At 53.8% G+C, this 18,008-nt stretch overlaps 1 protein-coding gene across 1 annotated transcript in view; it reads left to right on the top strand.

The window, feature by feature from the left end:
• The first annotated feature begins 7,205 nt into the window (after nucleotides 1–7,205).
• LOC125947757 (uncharacterized) overlaps nucleotides 7,206–18,008 on the top strand; it is a 29,605-nt gene continuing 18,802 nt past the window's right edge. Inside the window, exons 1-2 of the mRNA XM_049673032.1 lie at nucleotides 7,206–7,430; nucleotides 9,605–9,683. Of these exons, the coding sequence (XP_049528989.1) occupies nucleotides 7,206–7,430; nucleotides 9,605–9,683 (304 nt within the window). The remainder of the gene's footprint in view (nucleotides 7,431–9,604; nucleotides 9,684–18,008) is intronic.

Below are 18,008 nucleotides of genomic sequence, written 5' to 3'. Positions count from 1 at the left end.
CATCTTGATCACCCCCGGGTGTGGGAGAAGGCCGAGGTCACGAACATACCACGTCACAGACTGGTCCCTGTTCAGGAAGCGCTGCAGTGAGTTGGAAGATGGCTGTGACCTCCTGAGTGCCATCATGGAGTGCGCCCAGGCAGCCACAGTCCAGTGCTCTGCTCTGCCCGATACTCCTGCCCCGGATCTGCTCCTGCTCAACCTCCGTGCGTCCAGGCGACGCGTGGAGCGCCGAGCAATCCGGACGGGCAATGCAGAGCACTGGACCGAATACAGGAGAGCGGATGCCCGCTGCAGACGACAGGCCAGGCGCAGAAGGAGCCAGAGCTGGGGGAGCCTCTGCGCCACCATCGAGAACCGCTCCAAGGGCCCCCTGGCCTGGCGCCTCCTAAAGTCCCTGACCGGCAGGAAGGTCAACCGCCACCCCGTCCTCGCGGTGGCTATCTCGCTGGGCATCAGCGAGGCGGCCCTGGCGGAGTTGCTAGCGGACCACTTCGCCCCCCCGGCTGCCCTCGCTGCGGCCATCCTGCCGGTCGGACTTCCCCCTGCCAACCCGCCTACCTGCCTGCTGGAGCTGCATCCGGAGTGGGCGACCAGCCAGATCGCGGCCATCTGCCAGGACCCACTGACTCTCCACGAGCTGCAGACGGCCCTGAGGAGGGGCAAGCGTCGCAGTGCACCGGGAGCAGACGGAGTGACACTCCAGATGCTCCGCAACCTGGCCACCAGTGAACAACGATGCCTGCTCGACTGCTACAACAACATCTGGTGGTCAGGACAGGTGCCGGAGGCCTGGCGCACAGCCATCGTGGCCCCCATTTTGAAGAGCAATAAGCCGGCTAACGAGCTGTCCTCATACCGACCGGTCTCTCTCACCTCCGCTGCCTGCAAGGTGATGGAGGCCATTGCTCTGGCACGGCTCGAATGGGTGGCCCGCGCCTGCGGGTTCCTCGCGGACCAGCAGACAGGCTTCCGGCGCCGAAGGTGCACTGCGGACTCCATCGCAGACGTCGTCTCCACCCTGGAGGACGCCAGGGCCAGCGGAGACCTCGCCATGCTCCTCCTCATCGACGTCAAGGGGGCGTTCGATGGCCTCCCACATGCGGTCGTCCAGCAGGCTCTGGACCTCCTGGGCATTGGCGGCAACCTGCGGCGGTTCCTGTCATCGTTCCTGAACGACCGCACCCTCAGGGTCCGCGTGGGCCATGCAAGGAGCACTCCCCGTCCGGTCGCAGCAGGCGTACCACAAGGGTCAGTGATGAGCCCGTTTCTCTTCAACCTCGCCCTGGCCCGGTTGCCTGCTGCACTGCCGACCGACCCTCACTACAAGGTGGAGTGCTCCATCTACGCGGATGACATCGCCCTGTGGGTGCGGGGACCGCCGCAGTCAAGCCGCCACGTGTGCCTGGCCCTCCAGAGAGCCCTGGACACCACGGCCGCCTACCTGGGAAGCATCGGACTCTCGGTTTCGACGGGGAAGACGGTGGCCCTCCTCGTCCACCCGAGAGCAGCGGCACGGCGCTCAGCTCCCCGGCTGCAGCTGGAAGGCGTGCGCATCCCATGGAGTACGACTGTGTCGTACCTTGGGCTGCGCATCGACCACCGGCTAACCTGGCGACCGGCAGTCGGGGCCATGCAGACCCAGACCATCAGGGTCCGCAAGGCCGTGTCGCAGCTCCTTGCTCATGGAGAGGGCTGCTCGGTGAAGTGGGCCCTGCGGCTCTACGAGGCGGCGGCCACATCACGCCTGCGGTACGCCCTCCCGCTGGTGGCGCTGCCGCCACGCCGCCTCGAAAAGTTGGAGCTGCAGCACCGGGCGGCCATCCGACTCTGCCTAGGCGTCCCCCGGAGCTCCCAGATTGCCGCTACCCTTGCGGAGGCTGGAGCATGGCCCCTGTCGCTCCTCTTCCTGCAGCAGGGGCTGAGGCACGTCGACCGCCTCCACCATGCTCCTGATGGCAGAGGCCTGCTGCGTCGCCTCCAGTCCCGGCCTTCCTCAAGGATGGGTCAGCTGTGCCGCCTCTACGAGGAGGTGGTTGGCAACCCACCGCCGAATGCGGTACAGCTGCCCCCACCGCAGAGGCCTCCTGTCCCCATCGCCACGCAGCTGCCCGGGATTTCGAAGAGGCGCTCGCCCGCTTGCGCCCTGCAGCAGACGGCCGCCTGCCTCCTGGACGAGACCCTCGGAGACCACCTCCTGGTGTACGTCGACGGTTCGGTGGTACCGGACACCGGCTCTGCCACGGCGGCCTGCACGGCACCAGCCCTGCAGAAGAGCAGGCAGTGTCGACTGCCCAGACACGCCAGCTCGACTGCAGCGGAGGTGGCAGGCCTCCACCTGGCCGTCGACCTACTCTCCGAGGAGCTTCCTGGGGTACCAGCGGCCATCCTCTGCGACTCCAAGGCAGCCCTCCTCGGCCTGCAGAGGCCAGAAAGCGCCAGCCTTGGAGTCGCACTGCTGTCTACCCGGCTGACAGCGCTGCAGGACGCAGGCCACCCGGTGTCCCTGCACTGGATCCCCGCCCACGTAGGGATCCCGGGCAACGAGGCAGCCGACACCCTGGCGAAGGACGCCCACCACACCACTGTGCCCCTCAGTCGGGCCGTGACGGAGGGCGACTTCACTGAACTGAGGCTGCGGCGACACCTGGCGACCCACCACCCAGACAAACGGGTGGCACTGGGATGCCCCCCACGACCACTCCCCCAGCGAGGCCTGGCTCGCAGGGAGACCTCGCTCCTTCTCCGGCTCCGCATCGGCTGCAGCTGGACGGCAGCACGCAGCTACCGACTGGGACGAGCGACGTCCCCGGCCTGCAGCTCCTGCGGGGAGCCGGAGACGATCGAACATCTCCTGCTGGCCTGCCCGGCGTACCTCCAGCAGCGGGGCCCACTCCTGCAGGAGTTCCGCCGCCTGGGCCTCCCCTCTGGCAAGGAGGAAGATCTCCTCTTCCCCGGCCGACACCACCTTTCTGCACTTCGAGGCGTCGTGGAGTTCCTTGAGTCGTCAGGGCTCTCCGCACGCCTCTAAGGACATTTCTACAAGCGGGAAGGCCTCACGGCCTCCCACCCCACCCCGGGCCTGACCGGCCTGGCACAACACCCCTGCAGACTCTGCAGCACACCAAGGCCTTCCATCTCGGCCTGATACGTGCCGCCTATGCCTGCCGGTTTTGCTTCGCCCAGCCATGGCGACTCCACTCTATCCCTTCTTTCGCTCCCACTTACCCCTCCCCGTTGGCGCTGAGCCGTGCTCCCTCAAGGGCTGCAGAAGATAGCGCCAACCTTTCCCTTTCCCTCAAGAACCACTTATCATCATGATTGGCCCCTCGGGCCGTCGCCCGAGAAACGCGCGCGAAATGACGTTTTGCTTGTGTTTTCATTTTTCGTCGGCGCCATTAGCAGGCCGCCTCCCTCTGTTGCAGCCGGTGCTGTCAGTCTTTTCTGCTCCTACTAGCAGTTTTACGGGTGAATTGCAAGAGAAGTGACGCCTGCATGAATCAGTAAGACAATAGTTTGGAAGAATAAACTGAATGAATCCGCTAAACCAGAACATAGCTAAACGCCTCTTTAAACACTTTCTAACAGAGATATATGCATTTGTTTAGACCGCTGAAGGCCTTCGCTCCACCGTCGCGACACCACAACGCTAGCGCTCTTCTGATATCTAGCGTCATTTGAGGAGGGAGTCAGAGTCAAGGCGAGTCAAGGCCTTTTCGCGCGAGCCTTGACTCGCTGCAGGTGATCTGCAAACAAAGGGAGGGAACTCAATCAATCATTTATTCATGTATCAGTGTACATGGAGGGGTGAAAAGAAAAAAAATGTGGTTGATCCCTCTTATATAGGAATCGGTATAGAACACGAAAGTGAAACGTGTCTTCACAGAAGTAGTGTAATGTTTATTGCACATTGATATATAATGTCTATTGGTGTTTTGTGGCTAAAGCGCCCTTAGGCGTTGATGCACCCACGCTGACGCCTGGTGGCACGTCTCCTCCATCACGACTACCAACGTCGATGACCATGAGCAACCGTCGTGCATATGGAAGCTGCACTACGCTGCACACGCTAGCCCAACGCGAAAGACGAAGCACGTAACTGACACACTAATACAACGCGCAAGACAAAGCACGTAACTGAATCGTCACCGAGTCAAATCAGCGCGTACAGCGCGTCGTAATTGCAGCCTCCGCGATCAACTTCAGAAACATTTTCAGAGCTAATTGCGGAGGCCACGCTCCGCTGTGCTGAGTACGGTGAACGCCACCTAGGTGGCGTTGGTAGTGCTTCTTGATGCCAGCGTCCCTTCGAATGCTGGCATCGAGGCGTCGTAGTGCTGAGACCACCGAAGCGTTCACTGTCGGTGCGCGTTAAGGCCCGACCACATTCGGCGTTTTCCCGGCGTTTCCTGGCGTTTCGTCACCCGGCGCCGCTCAGCGTCGACGCTGAGGGAGGCGCCAAGCCGAAAGGTTGTACTCAAGGCACACCAGAAATCTCGGCGCCGGCGCCGCCGCCGGAAGCGGCTCGATGAACGCCGACGTGGCGCCGACCAATCAGCGCGTGGCCGCGGCCGCGCTGCTGGCAACTTTTGCAAGCGACTTCCGCAGCAACCATTTCGCTTGCGTGCCACCATGTGGCGCCAGTGTCTCGTCGGCGAGGTGGCGCCGTCTGAGAAAGCAGCCGCTCGTACCTTCGAGCGCGCTGCCGTGAATGTTTTTGTGTGTGTGTGCCGCAGAACTATAAACAGGGCTTAAAAACCTTAATCGGGAACATTACTCATAGTTCACTTGAATGACATTGCACACTGCTTCTGGTTAAATCTGTCTGGTCACAGACAGATTTAACTGTCTAAATCTGTTTTCAATTTTAACTGTTTAAATCTGTCTTGTGCGACGCTGGACTGGCGCTGTTTGCGTGCGTCTCATGTGGATGGGTGACCTCTCCGGCGCCGTTAATGCAACGACGCCGAGAGACGCAACGGCAGGAAACGCCGGTGAAAACGCTGAATGTGGGCCGGGCTTTAGTGTCATAATGCAGTACTTCTCTTTTCTGCTCGTAGGCGGCGGCACCGCCCCGAGCAAGAGCGCGGGTACACGGAGGAGTGTTAGATATATAAGGCGCGTCTGTGTAGCTCTCTGCAAATGCGTTTGTGGCGCAATGGGTTAAACGCTCGGCGATCTGTCGTCGCGGACCGATAGGTCGTGGGTTCGATTTCCAAATTTTGCATGTTTGTGGAACTTTTTCTTCTGGTTTCTTTCTTTGTATTATGTTCTATGACGTATTTCCGTGACGGAAATACGTCAGTGAAGTCTTGGTGGACCCCGGCATAAAACACTTTCGTGTTAAAAGTTGTCGCAGTTTCACCTGAAAGGCGAAGCATCAATTGCGATAGCAAATTTGTAGAGAGCTATACGCAGTAATGATAGTAGCTTTATCAGCTGTATAAACTTGGACATGCAGCAGCACCGGCAACACGCAGAACTGTTGTCGACGCCGTCGGCGTTTTGCCCGCGTTCGCACAAAATGCGTGCGGCGTTGGTGACCGTTGCCAGAGCCTCTGATATAAATAGGCACTTGGTGCCGCAGCTAAACATCGCCTCCCTTCCCTCCCCCTCCCCCCTACGGCCTTTCGCGCGTCAGAAGAAGGCGCGTTTGCTCTACATATATGGTGATTGTCAGGAAAGAGAAGCCTACTTCTGCAGCCCTTAAGGGAGCACGGCACAGAACGCGCGTTTGTTCTCCGCCGTGCGTTCACTCCCCGTGAAAGCGCCCGTCCCTCGCGCCCTTTCACTCGCACATACAGCGTTTGTCACAAAAATGTCACAGTTTCGCCCTTAGGGCGAAACTGTGACATTTTTTCGTCCGTCCGTCTTTGCATCGTTGTGACTTCTTAATTAAACCGCGTTACGACAGATACAAACATGGATAGATACTTGGCCTCCGGGAACTGTGTGAAGTACCTTAAGAATGCTAACAGACCAAAATTTGGCGGTGCGTCCATTCTTATGGATAATTGGCGGTATTACTGCTATTGGCTGCTTTACGCAAAGCGCCTCGAGCGGCCATTCGCGCGGCAATTTTGCGCGTATTCACGGGCTTATTTCACTCTCAGAAAAACACTTTTACGTAGCACGCATTGAGCAACCGAACGCTGTATTGGGAGTTTTTCATGTTGGTCTACAATTTTCTAATTCACACTTTTCATCTACTTATAATATTTCAGAAGTTGTTCAATTAAGAGTAGTGTAATTAGGCGGAATGCAAAAAAATAGTATCTCAAAGCGACGTATCTCAAGAAACAATATTACATTGTTTCTGTCCAGCTACGTAGCATTTCCGTATTTTTAAATCTTGATGCATGATATTTGTGAAACTTTGTATACAAAGACCTGTCTTTTAAAAGAAGGAACTCAGAGTAACTATAGCGAAAGCATTTCTTCGTCACGTAGGTGCTGCGTAATAAGACAATAAATTACGACATAAACTTTGTTGATATAACATCTTCTCACATATATTCATAAAGCAAATATAGCTTTTACTGGATAGGGCATGATATTCGACCGCTTTTTTGATATTCTCAAATTCTTTATGTATTTGCACGGCCCCAATCTGGGTCCATTGGGTATACATATGTTCCCATTTTCGGCCAATCTAGAACACGTATGTGTCACTGTGACGTGAGCAGGAAGAAGCCTAAACATACTTCGGTATTGTATACTTGTATGCAAATATTGTAGCATTCTTGTACGTGCACACAGTTCTCATGAATATTCTTCCCTCGTGATCATCACCTATTTCATTCGTTCAAGTTGCATATCCGCGTGGACGTCCCATACTGTGTATTCTCCTGATTTGGTATTTGCATTTCGCCATAGCTCTTAAACAGTATAGTGCGCAAACATCGCGGAAAAATAAAGTTGTGACGTTTGCTCTGCATAAGCTTGCACATTCCATGACATTACACATTGCCAGTGACGCAAATAAACACAACTGTGCGCATCGCATTTATTTGGGTAGCAGTTATTTCACCGCTTCACAAAATTTTCCGTTCACGTAGATTCCCATGCGCGTTGGATCTGAAATTTCAAGCTCTCAAAGCACCGCAGGATTGGTGTCCGATCCCTCCCAGTTGGTGTCCTTAGAGCATCATCACCATCATCATCATCAACGAGGTAGAGAAGAAGAAAAGTGACAAGTAGTAGACATGCTGTCCCTGCGCCGCGGCGAACGAAGCTGCTCGCAGGGCAACGAGCTCCGACCAGCTATGCCGGACGCGTCGAGCACGACGTGCACCGACTACCCGCGCAGGCCACAGCGGCCGCACTCGCGCGACCGCTCAAAGCGGCTCTCCGACGAGATCCGCCAGCAGGAGCTGCTCGAGAGGTTCCGAGTTCCTCTCAAGGTGGCCTTCGTCACCACGGCCTGCTTCGTGAGTTCACTTCTGCTTAAGTTCTCTTTCGGGGATGGACGCTCTCGGTGCTCCAACGTTAGCGAGAACCACGTGAAGCTAACAGATAATACAGCCAATGAAAGCATAGAGGAAATTATTTGTGGTTTTATTCGAAGTGTAGGAATGATAACCTAAAGGGAAATGAAATCCGACGAAAAAAAAACACGAATGTTTACCCAAGAATGTGGACCTGGTAACAGCGACCAGCGTAGTACCATCGCCTGCCGGCGGCAAGTTGCTTTTGGGACCGCTTTCATTTCCCTTTAGCTTACCGTTTCTACCCTTCAATTGAAAAAGCTACAAATAATATCCGCCGAGCTCTTCTTGGCTTCAGTATCTGTTGGCTTCATGTGGTTGTGACTAAGAAAAATCGGGCCTCTCGGTTCCTCTCGTTCATAGCGTTAGCGAGGCAACCCAGTGTTATGTGGCAACGCATGGCACGGCGGCCGCGCGCCTTCTATCTTGGAGGCAATCAGCGGTGCGTTCTAAGGAGAGCCGGCCCGACATATCCGCTGGTGTCGTGTGCACTTTATTCTCGCGCGCCTAGTTCGCGTTGAAGCGAAAGGCAGCAAGAAGGAAAGTTGGCTCGCCGCTTCTGCCGTTCTTCATCGTGCTAGCGTTCGAACAGCGTGTGTGCGGACACCAAGTGAGATGTGTTTTACAGCAAAAGCTGTATATGGCTAGGCGAAACGAAAAATCGTTCGTCCCATGTTTAGATAAACGTCTCCATTGGCTGAGCCGTCAGTTACGCCGTTCTCTATGTCGCACCCAAGCGCGCGCGCCATTGGCAGCGCCGTTAGTGACGTCGTTAGCGAACGCGTTCCCGCCATTGCCACCTTGACGCTGCTCTGCCCGCACCGTCGCCTCCTCGGATCGCCGTTGTCGCATGCATTCGATATCTCGAGTTAGCTCGGCGTCGTGGTTGCCAGCATCCGCCCGCCATTGGCGCTTGCATTCCACTAGAAACACAATCATGTAATCAATAATTGAGAAACGCTTCAATACAGCGTCGGATTAACCCACTGCTAAACACCGGGGCCGCACGTTTCCGCTTCGCTGGTTAACCATCGGCACGGAATGCTTGGACGGTGTTTTTTTGCTTGTGCGCTCGTGACACCGTGCTTCTTAATTTAGTTAGTCCGCAGTTTATATGGCCGATAAAACAATTAACCTTACTTGTTATAGTTGTCTAATAATTTGCTATCGCGTTTAATAATTGGCCTTTCGGGCGAAATCGCACCTTTTTATTGCGATCGCAATTATATGGACACTTCAACCGGATTTCTGCCGTCGGCGTCGTCGCCGTGAGGTTCCGTATAGACTCCGAGGGCGATAAAATCGATGATAAGTGGTTCTTGAGGGAAAGGGAAAGGTTGGCGCTATCTTCTGCAGCCCTTGAGGGAGATAAAATCGTCGCCGCGCGCCGTATGCGCGAGTGAAAGCGCGCGGGGGACGCGTGCTATCACGGAGAGCGAACGCACGGCGAAAAGCAAACGCGACCGTCGCGCGAAAGGCCGTCGGGGTATGGGAGGGAGGGAGGCGGACCGTGCTCTGCTACGGCACCAAATGCGTACCTTGCAACCGAGCGCAAGGGGAACTGGCAACGCAATCTCCCACGCGAAAGCAAGAAAGCGGGAAGGCAGCGCGGGAGGGAGGGGGGGGGGAGCTTCTACTCTGCTAACAACTATGCTTGTACTGGCTGTGGTGGCGGTCGCCCGCACCGTCTCTTATCTCCACACGGCTCAGACCTTTGTATGCGCTGTGCATTCGCCGCTGAGTTTCCCTTGAAGCGATGGATCGCGCGAACCTTCGCCCGCTGCGGCGGCTGTGCTTGCTGCCAGCGTTTTGACAGTCGTTGTCTGCGGTCATTCAGTGTGATCTATTCATGTTTGCTTGTGCGCGCTGACACCAAGCTTGTCAATTCAGTTAGAAAGCGAATGTGGCCAAGCTTATGCAGCTGATAAAACTACTATCCCTACTCCGAATAGCTCTCTGCTAATTTGCTATCGCAATTGATGCTTCGCCTTTCGGGCGAAACTGCGACATTTTTTTCGTTAAATGTCGCGCAGTACACGATGTCGCATTATCTTATCGTGATTCCTTCTTATTGGGAAATGCACCTTGCGACATAAACCGGTGGGACGTGCTTACAGGGTTGGAACAGCGCCTGTGTGTTTGCAAGGTCATCGGACTCCTGGCTATCGAGAATACTCAGCCTTCCTACGTCATCACGTAAGTTAATAAATACTCTACTTCGAAGAGCCATGTTACGATATTGATACATGCATATTGCGTGTTTCTTATGGACGATGCGCGCGGGCGCCCAGACGAAGAAGACGAATTGCGTTTGGCTCTCGAGCTGTCGGCTGAACTGGCCAGCGCTGCAGCTATCCTGTGTAAATATATTTTGTAAATAGTCTCCAGTACTCAATCCTTCGTTCGCGTAACATTTTGGTGGAGCGTGCCGTTCCCCGTCCTCGCCACGGAGCTCCGCAGCGGCCGCACCGTCCAGCTTTCCACCATGGCTCCCGCTGACGAGACCTCGTCTGCTCCTACTACTCCGACTCCAACCACAACGTACGTCACGGTTGCCACTCCCCGCGATCCTGGCATACTCTCCGGTCAAGATAATGTCGACGTTGATGACTGGCTCGGCATGTATGAGCTTGTTTGCCGCAACAACCACTGGGACCCTACCATAATGCTCGCGAACGTCCTCTTCTACTTGGACGGAACACCTCGTGTCTGGTTCCGGACACACGAGGAGGAGATCTCTAGCTGGGATGCTTTCAAGGAGAAGCTCCGCGACCTTTTTGGAAATCCGACCGGTCGGCAGCTGGCTGCAAAGAAAGAGCTTGCTACTCGAGTGCAGTCTTCTACTGAATCGTATGTCTCGTACATACAGGACGTGCTCGCTCTTTGCCGAAAAATCGACGCGAACATGGTCGAAGTTGACAAGGTAGGCCACGTTCTCAAAGGGATCGCGGACGATGCGTTCAACTTGTTGATATTCAACAATGTGTCCACCATCGACGTCATTATCAAGGAATGCCGCCGCTTTGAGCTCGCCAAAAGACGCCGCGTCATTCCGCAGTTCTCCCGGCTCCCTAACACGGCTGCGACGTCCTCCTGCGTCGCCATTACCGCTTCACCCCCGTCCAATGAGACCGTCACACGTATTGTTCGCCGCGAGCTCGAGGCTGTAAGTCCTGCCCCGTTCCATCCACGCCCAGTTGACCCCACCTTTGACCAACCAGCCCCGGCGATTCTCCCTCATTCAGGAAGTTGTGCGGCAAGAATTTGCCAACCTCGGTTTTCCTGCTGCCTGCTCCGTCTCGCGACCTGACGCCCGACTGGTGCCGACAGCTGCGCCTAGCACCAATCTGTATTCCCCTCCCAGATACCGCAACCCTACAGAGTGGCGAACTCCGGATGACAAGCCCATTTGCTTCCGTTGTCACCGCATTGGCCACGTCGCTCGCCACTGCCGCACCTCCTGGATCTCGCCGTATTCGAGCTACTTCTCCCCGTCTCCGCGCCCTTATGCCGACCCTCGCCGCTACTCGCCTCGCCGTATGCCTTCTACCTCTGACGTATCCATCGATGACAGTCGTCCCGCTCGCTCACCGTCACCTCTGCGCCGTCGGTCCTCGTCGCCCCAGCCACGCCGCTATTCGTCGCCGACCAATTATGGGTCTTCCCGGACGGAAAACTAGACCATGCAGCTCCTGGGGGTAGCGCTGCATTATCTTCGTCGTGTCAAAATCCCCCATTGACGCTCCCAACGAACCAGAACTTACTTGATGTCCACGTTGACGGTGTCCCTTTGACGGCGTTAATAGATACTGGAGCCCAGGTGTCCATCATGAGTAATAACCTCCGTCGTCGATTGAAAAAGGTTCTCACGCCTGCTACTACACGAGCCGTACGCGTCGCCGATGGCAGCGCTGTTGCCGTCACTGGAATGTGTACTTCCCGGATCAGTATCGCCGACCGCCACATTCCCGTTCTTTTTACAGTGCTGACCAATTGTCCCCATGACCTAATCTTCGGACTAGACTTCCTTACGGCGCATTCAGCTTTGATCGACTGTTCTACCGGTACCCTTTGCCTCGAACTTCCTCTACTCGCGCATATTCGTGCTGAACTGCCGAACAACTTTAGTCCGACCGCCTTCGTCCGCCTGCCGCCTAAAACCTTGACTTTCGTCGAATTGCTATCATCTTTCCCTCTGCCCGATGGTGATTACGTCGCTACTCCTGTTCCTGATGTCCTTTTGATGCGCGATATCACTGTGCCCCACTCCGTCGTAACCGTCGCCGATAACCGGACATGCCTTCCCGTCGTCAATTTTGGACTAACAAAGCAAGTTCTACCCCAAGGCATATCGGTTGCAACGCTGCGCGCTATAGGAGATGACCACGTCACGGCGTTTTCCGTCGACGGCTGCTCCGAGTCTTCACCATGTCCACAGGATGCTATTTGCCGTGACGAAACCTTTAGTCCCATGATTGCTGCGGACCTATTGCCTGAACAAGCAGCAGCTCTGTGTCGCCTTTTGGTTTCGTACCACGACATCTTCGACCTCAACAATCGACAGTTGGGCCAGACTTCACATGTTAAGCACCACATAAATACCGGTGATGCCAGTCCTATTCATCGCCGGCCATATCGCGTTTCTCTTTCAGAGCGTAAGGTTATTCAAGATGAAGTGCACAAGATGCTTGCCAAAGGCATTGTTGAACCCTCGTCGAGCCCTTGGGCGTCGCCCGTTGTGCTTGTTAAAAAGAAAGATGGCACGTGGCGCTTCTGCGTAGATTATCGTCATCTAAACCGAATTACTAAAAAAGACGTCTATCCCTTGCCTCGCATTGACGACGCCCTCGATTGTCTCCACGGTGCCACCTACTTCTCATCAATAGACCTTCGGTCTGGTTACTGGCAAATTTCTGTGGATGAAAGGGACCGAGAGAAGACCGCATTTGTCACTCCTGATGGTCTTTATCAATTCAAAGTTATGCCATTCGGTCTGTGCAACGCCCCAGCCACATTCGAGCGTATGATGGACTCTTTGCTTCAAGGGTTCAAATGGACAACATGCCTTTGCTACCTCGACGACGTTCTCGTATTTTCACCTACGTTTGAGACACACCTCGAGCGCTTATCAGCTGTTCTTCAAGTCTTTCGCGAGGCTGGGCTCCAACTAAATTCCTCGAAGTGTCACTTTGGTCGTCGGCAGATTACAGTGCTGGGCCACCTCGTCGACGCTTCCGGTATTCAACCAGACCCGGAGAAAATTCGTGCTGTCACGTCTTTTCCTGTACCTCAGTCTGTCAAAGACGTCCGAAGTTTTGTAGGACTCTGCTCCTACTTCCGACGGTTCATTAAAGACTTCGCAGCGATTGCCCGACCACTTACGGATCTTCTGAAGAAGGACGTGCCGTTTACCTGGGGTCCCGCTCAAACTGCCGCGTTTTCCCACCTGACCAACATTCTCACCACGCCGCCTATTCTGGCCCACTTTGACCCGTCCTGCCCTACAGAGGTCCGTACCGATGCCAGTGGTCTCGGTATCGGAGCCGTCTTAGCCCAACGCCAACAGGGACGCGATCGTGTTATCGCCTACGCTAGCCGCCTCCTCACAGCAGCGGAGCGCAACTATTCGATTACAGAGCGTGAATGCCTGGCCCTCGTCTGGGCGGTTTCTAAATTCCGCCCGTACTTGTATGGCACGCATTTCTCTGTAATCACGGACCACCACGCGCTCTGCTGGCTTTCCTCGCTCAAGGATCCTACCGGCCGGCTTGGTCGCTGGGCTCTGCGGCTACAAGAATTTTCCTATGCGGTAGTCTACAAGTCGGGCCGCCTACATCAAGACGCCGACTGCTTATCACGCTATCCAGTGGACGAACCACCCGCCGACCCTGACACCGATGCCGACGCTTGCGTTTTCTCGGTTTCTCGGCTGCCACAAGTCGCCGACGAGCAACGCCGTGATGCCTCCTTGCGCGCCATCATTGATCGTTTGGAATCTTCGCCTTCTGATTCGTCCCTTCATTTGTTTGTTCTCCGGGATGGTGTATTATACCGCCACAACGTCCGCCCCGACGGTCCTGCCCTACTCCTCGTCATTCCTCGGCACCTCCGGTCAGCTGTTCTCCAAGAACTTCATGACTTTCCAACGGCAGGTCACCTCGGCGTCTCCCGCACCTACGACCGGATTCGCCGACGCTTCTTTTGGCCAGGCCTCGCCCGCTCCGTACGGAAATACGTTGCGGCGTGTGATAAATGCCAGCGGCGGAAAACACCATCGACGCTCCCTGCCGGGTGCCTTCAACCGCTCGACATTCCTTTGGAGCCGTTCTTTCGCGTTGGCTTGGACTTACTTGGCCCTTTCCCTCTATCAACGTCTGGCAACAAGTGGGTCGCTGTGGCGACAGATTACGCCACGCGCTACGCCATCACCAGAGCGCTTCCAACAAGCTGTGCCACAGATGTCGCCGATTTTCTTTTACGCGACGTGATTCTGCAGCATGGAGCTCCACACCAACTGCTCACTGACCGTGGTCGGACATTCCTTTCAAAAGTCATCGCCGACATACTGCAGTCCTGCTCAACCAGGCACAAGCTGACTACGTCTTACCATCCACAGACCAATGGTCTCACGGAGCGTCTCAATCGAACCCTGACAGACATGCTTGCAAAGTATGTCTCGTCTGACCATACTGATTGGGACCTCGTCCTACCGTATGTCACATTTGCATATAACTCTTCGCGCCACGACACTGCCGGCTATTCCCCGTTCTTTCTGTTGTTTGGCCGAGAACCCACATTGCCACTGGACACATCCCTTCCAACCGCCGCAGCAGAGACCAGCGAATATGCACTTGACGCCATCACCAGGGCTGCCCAAGCTCGCGAAATTGCCCGCGCTCGCCTCCTGACCTCCCAAGCGAACCAGCGGCGTTTGTACGATCGACATCACAGAGACGTTCACTTTTCGCCTGGATCTCTGGTACTCCTGTGGTCACCGACTCGTCACGTTGGCCTGTCTGAAAAACTCCTGTCTCGGTACACAGGCCCATATCGAGTGCTGCGTGCCGTGACTCCAGTTACGTATGAAATCGCCCCAGTCAGTACCAGTGCCCCATCTGCCCCGACTTCCACTGACGTTGTGCATGTCGCACGCCTAAAACCATATTACCCTCCTGTACCCTCTGACATTTAGATGCACCGGGACGGTGCTTCTGCCGCCGGGGATAATGATACATGCATATTGCGTGTTTCTTATGGACGATGCGCGCGGGCGCCCAGACGAAGAAGACGAATTGCGTTTGGCTCTCGAGCTGTCGGCTGAACTGGCCAGCGCTGCAGCTATCCTGTGTAAATATATTTTGTAAATAGTCTCCAGTACTCAATCCTTCGTTCGCGTAAGAATATTAACTAGACTGTCAAAACACGTTCGAAATAAAACAGATAAGACATTGTCAGAGCATCGCGTTGTTGGTGACAAATGAAACGGAATTTTGAAGGCGCGTTCCCCTGTTAAGAAGCTGGGCAAAAAATCGGGGTAGCTTGCACTAGTGGCGCAAGGCTAAATACAAAGCGGAGCTGATCGGTTCCTAGCTGGTCATGCCTATACGAAGTGTATAAGCATTTCCTCGTGGTCCGTGGCATCGAGGAACGCCTCGCGAAGCACTAGCAGTCCGAGCACACGTAGAGGAAGTGGGGCGGAAAGCTATGCTCAGTGTACGGGCGGCGCGCAGCAGGGGAGACGCCGGGATGACGTCATGACGCATGCGCAGTAGCACGCAGCTGGTGGGAGCTAGGCCGAGCCGCTGCCAGAGGCGCCTACTGCAGTCACGGACACCGCTAGCCATACAGTTTCTCACTAACACCTAGAGGGTAAACTGGCGCCACCGTCTATGCGAGTTTCTTAAAGGGCTGCCGTGCCCTCATAGGAATAACAGGATATGTGTCTGCGAGGCTTGTGTTGGCTGGTGTTGTACGAGGCTTCGTCTAAAACGTGGATATGGCTACACAAATAGCGCGTTCTTAAAATAAAATCTACATAAAAGGCTTTCATTCACCCATATTACATCTCTCAATAAAGTTTACTCACCTACAATGCAGCATCAAGCGAAGAAAAGTAGAAACAGACGACAAGTTGTTCCAAAGCGAGCGAGAATCTTGTCGTTGCCCTCCAAGTTTAGCGGCCCAGCTGATACTTTTTACGTTTCATAGAATTGTGCATCCAATAGTATGTCCTCAAAATTAAACAAAACATGTTTTTGTGTAATAATAAAGCTAAAGAAGTTTTTTACGTGCTGTTTTAGCAGGAAATGAATCATTGTGACAGACGGAACGGTGCTAGCCAGGCGCGTCTTCAAGGCGTTCGGGCTCTCCAAGAACGATGACAATCCGAATCCACAATATACCGGCATTCCCATGCATACCACAGCGCAAGCAGCGCCACATTTCCTCTAGGTTTTATAGTTGTGAAACTCTATGCCGCGAGCGTTCGGCGCTAATGCGGGGAAACGCAGAAGCGCGGTTGGCGTCGGCAGCACCTCTACACGTTGCCTCGTTTGTACTTCTACAGTTTGTTTCTATTAAAGCCCCTTGATAATTCTAAAGTACCGCCACTCTTTTGTATTCCGCCGCCGGCGAGCGACCTCCTCGCCTCCTCCCTCTCCCCTCGCGAGTTCCCTCCGCGGCAGACGGTCTTGCGCCCGTTTTCCTGCACGATGATTGGTCTCCCTGCCGTTGCTCTTGGAAACGAGCGGAGTTTGCGTTTTGCTTTTTCGTTCGCGCCATTTTCCGCCTGAGCTCGGTTGGTTCGGCGTACAGAGAACGTCGCACGCTAACATTGCACGCTGTTTCGTGCACTGTCTGCTAGCGCTATGTCGTGCTGCTGCGCACATAACTGCAACAAGAAGCGTGATGATGGTAATTCAGTTTTTACGATACCGCAAGGAAAGCGTGATGGCTTGCGCAAGAAGCAGTGGCTGCACAACATTGGCCGAAGGAACTTTGTTCCGACAAGGAACAGTATTGTTGCGAGGTAAGGCGCCTTTCTTATTGCTCATATGAAAACATCCCATAATGCTGCATTTTTTTTTCAATTCTTCCAACCTGCTCATTAGCGTTTTTGTTGGGGCAATTTGTACGTTGCATAAAAATTGGGTTCTCCTAAGAATGCTGAATATTCTGCTGGGACTCCATCACCTCGCACATCGTCAACTGTTATTCAATCGGAAATGCAGCATTATAGATAAGTTTTCCACTGAACAAATATACCCAAAGATACAGCCTCTCGATCGCATTTTTCGTGATTGTTAGGATCGGTTGCCTGTTTTACTGAAAATCGGAATAGCAGCTTGTAGAGGAGCTATTTACAGCTTCGATGTGTGTGTCAGTCACTTAAATACAATGAATGCATTGCCTGAAAAAATTAGTGGGAAATAGACCCGTGGTATTGCAGATGATGAGCGCCAGCTAGTCCACATTTTAAGGCGAGACCCTTAGTTGGATATGTTCCAAGGTGAGCCTTTGAATTACAGAGAGTAACGTGACCTAATGAAGGCCAGAAGCGAGCCAAATCATGTCCATCTGTGTATAATAGATTATTAATGATTAGCAAAGTAAATTCATGATTGATTAATGATTGATTAAGGTGGTTTAAGGTCGGTGAAGGTGGATTAAGGTTAAATAAGGAGGGCTAGGGTCGATTAAGGAGATTAAGTTGGATTAGGTGGATCAAGATGTAATAAGGAGTATTAGGGTGGATTAACGTCTATTATTGTGCATGAAAGAGAATTAAGATGGATTAAGGTTGATTAAAGTGTAATAAAGGGGATTAGAGTGGATTAAGGTCGAATAAGGTGGATTAAGGAGTATCAGGGTGCATTTAGGTGGATTAAGGTCTATTAAGGAGGATTACAGTATATTAAGGTCGAATAAGGTGCGTGAAGGTGGATTAGTGTGGATTGAGGTGAATTACAATAGATTTTACTAAGACTGCATTCGCGTCCCTTAGGCGATAGCTAAAGACACCTGGTAATCTTTTTAAGTTCTTGAATTTGCTTTGACACTGGGCCGCCATGCACGCGTGAGTGGGTGACGATTATTATTGGTTTTCTCACGGATACAGGCAATGTGCAGGAGGCGATTCGCGCACCCTTGCTGTTGACTTCTAGGCGGAGGCCAGGAATCTTCGCTTAATAGCGAATGCGTTACAATCACCATTTTTCGGTTTTGTTCTGTGGGTAAACTTTTGCATTCATGTAACACGAGCCGATGTTATTGTATCAATGCGCTTTGATTACGAAGGTTGAGCAATAAATAATAATTATGGTTATGATGTAGCTATGCAGGGAATCTATGTAGGCAATAACGTTTAGCACTGCAGAGTATTAGCCACTTACCGTATAAAGGACATTTTATTCATCCTGCTGATGTGATAATTCTGCGATAAATGTTCTAGCTGAAGCATTTCACTGAAGAGCAATTGAGCCGCGCATATTACAAGAACTTGGGAAAAAAGCTGAAGCCCAA

The sequence above is a fragment of the Dermacentor silvarum genome, chromosome 8 (genome assembly GCF_013339745.2).
Source record: "Dermacentor silvarum isolate Dsil-2018 chromosome 8, BIME_Dsil_1.4, whole genome shotgun sequence".
In the NCBI taxonomy this organism is placed as follows: domain Eukaryota; kingdom Metazoa; phylum Arthropoda; class Arachnida; order Ixodida; family Ixodidae; genus Dermacentor; species Dermacentor silvarum.
Note: the sequence above shows the minus strand (reverse complement) of the source record. Positions and strands in the feature narration are given on the sequence as shown.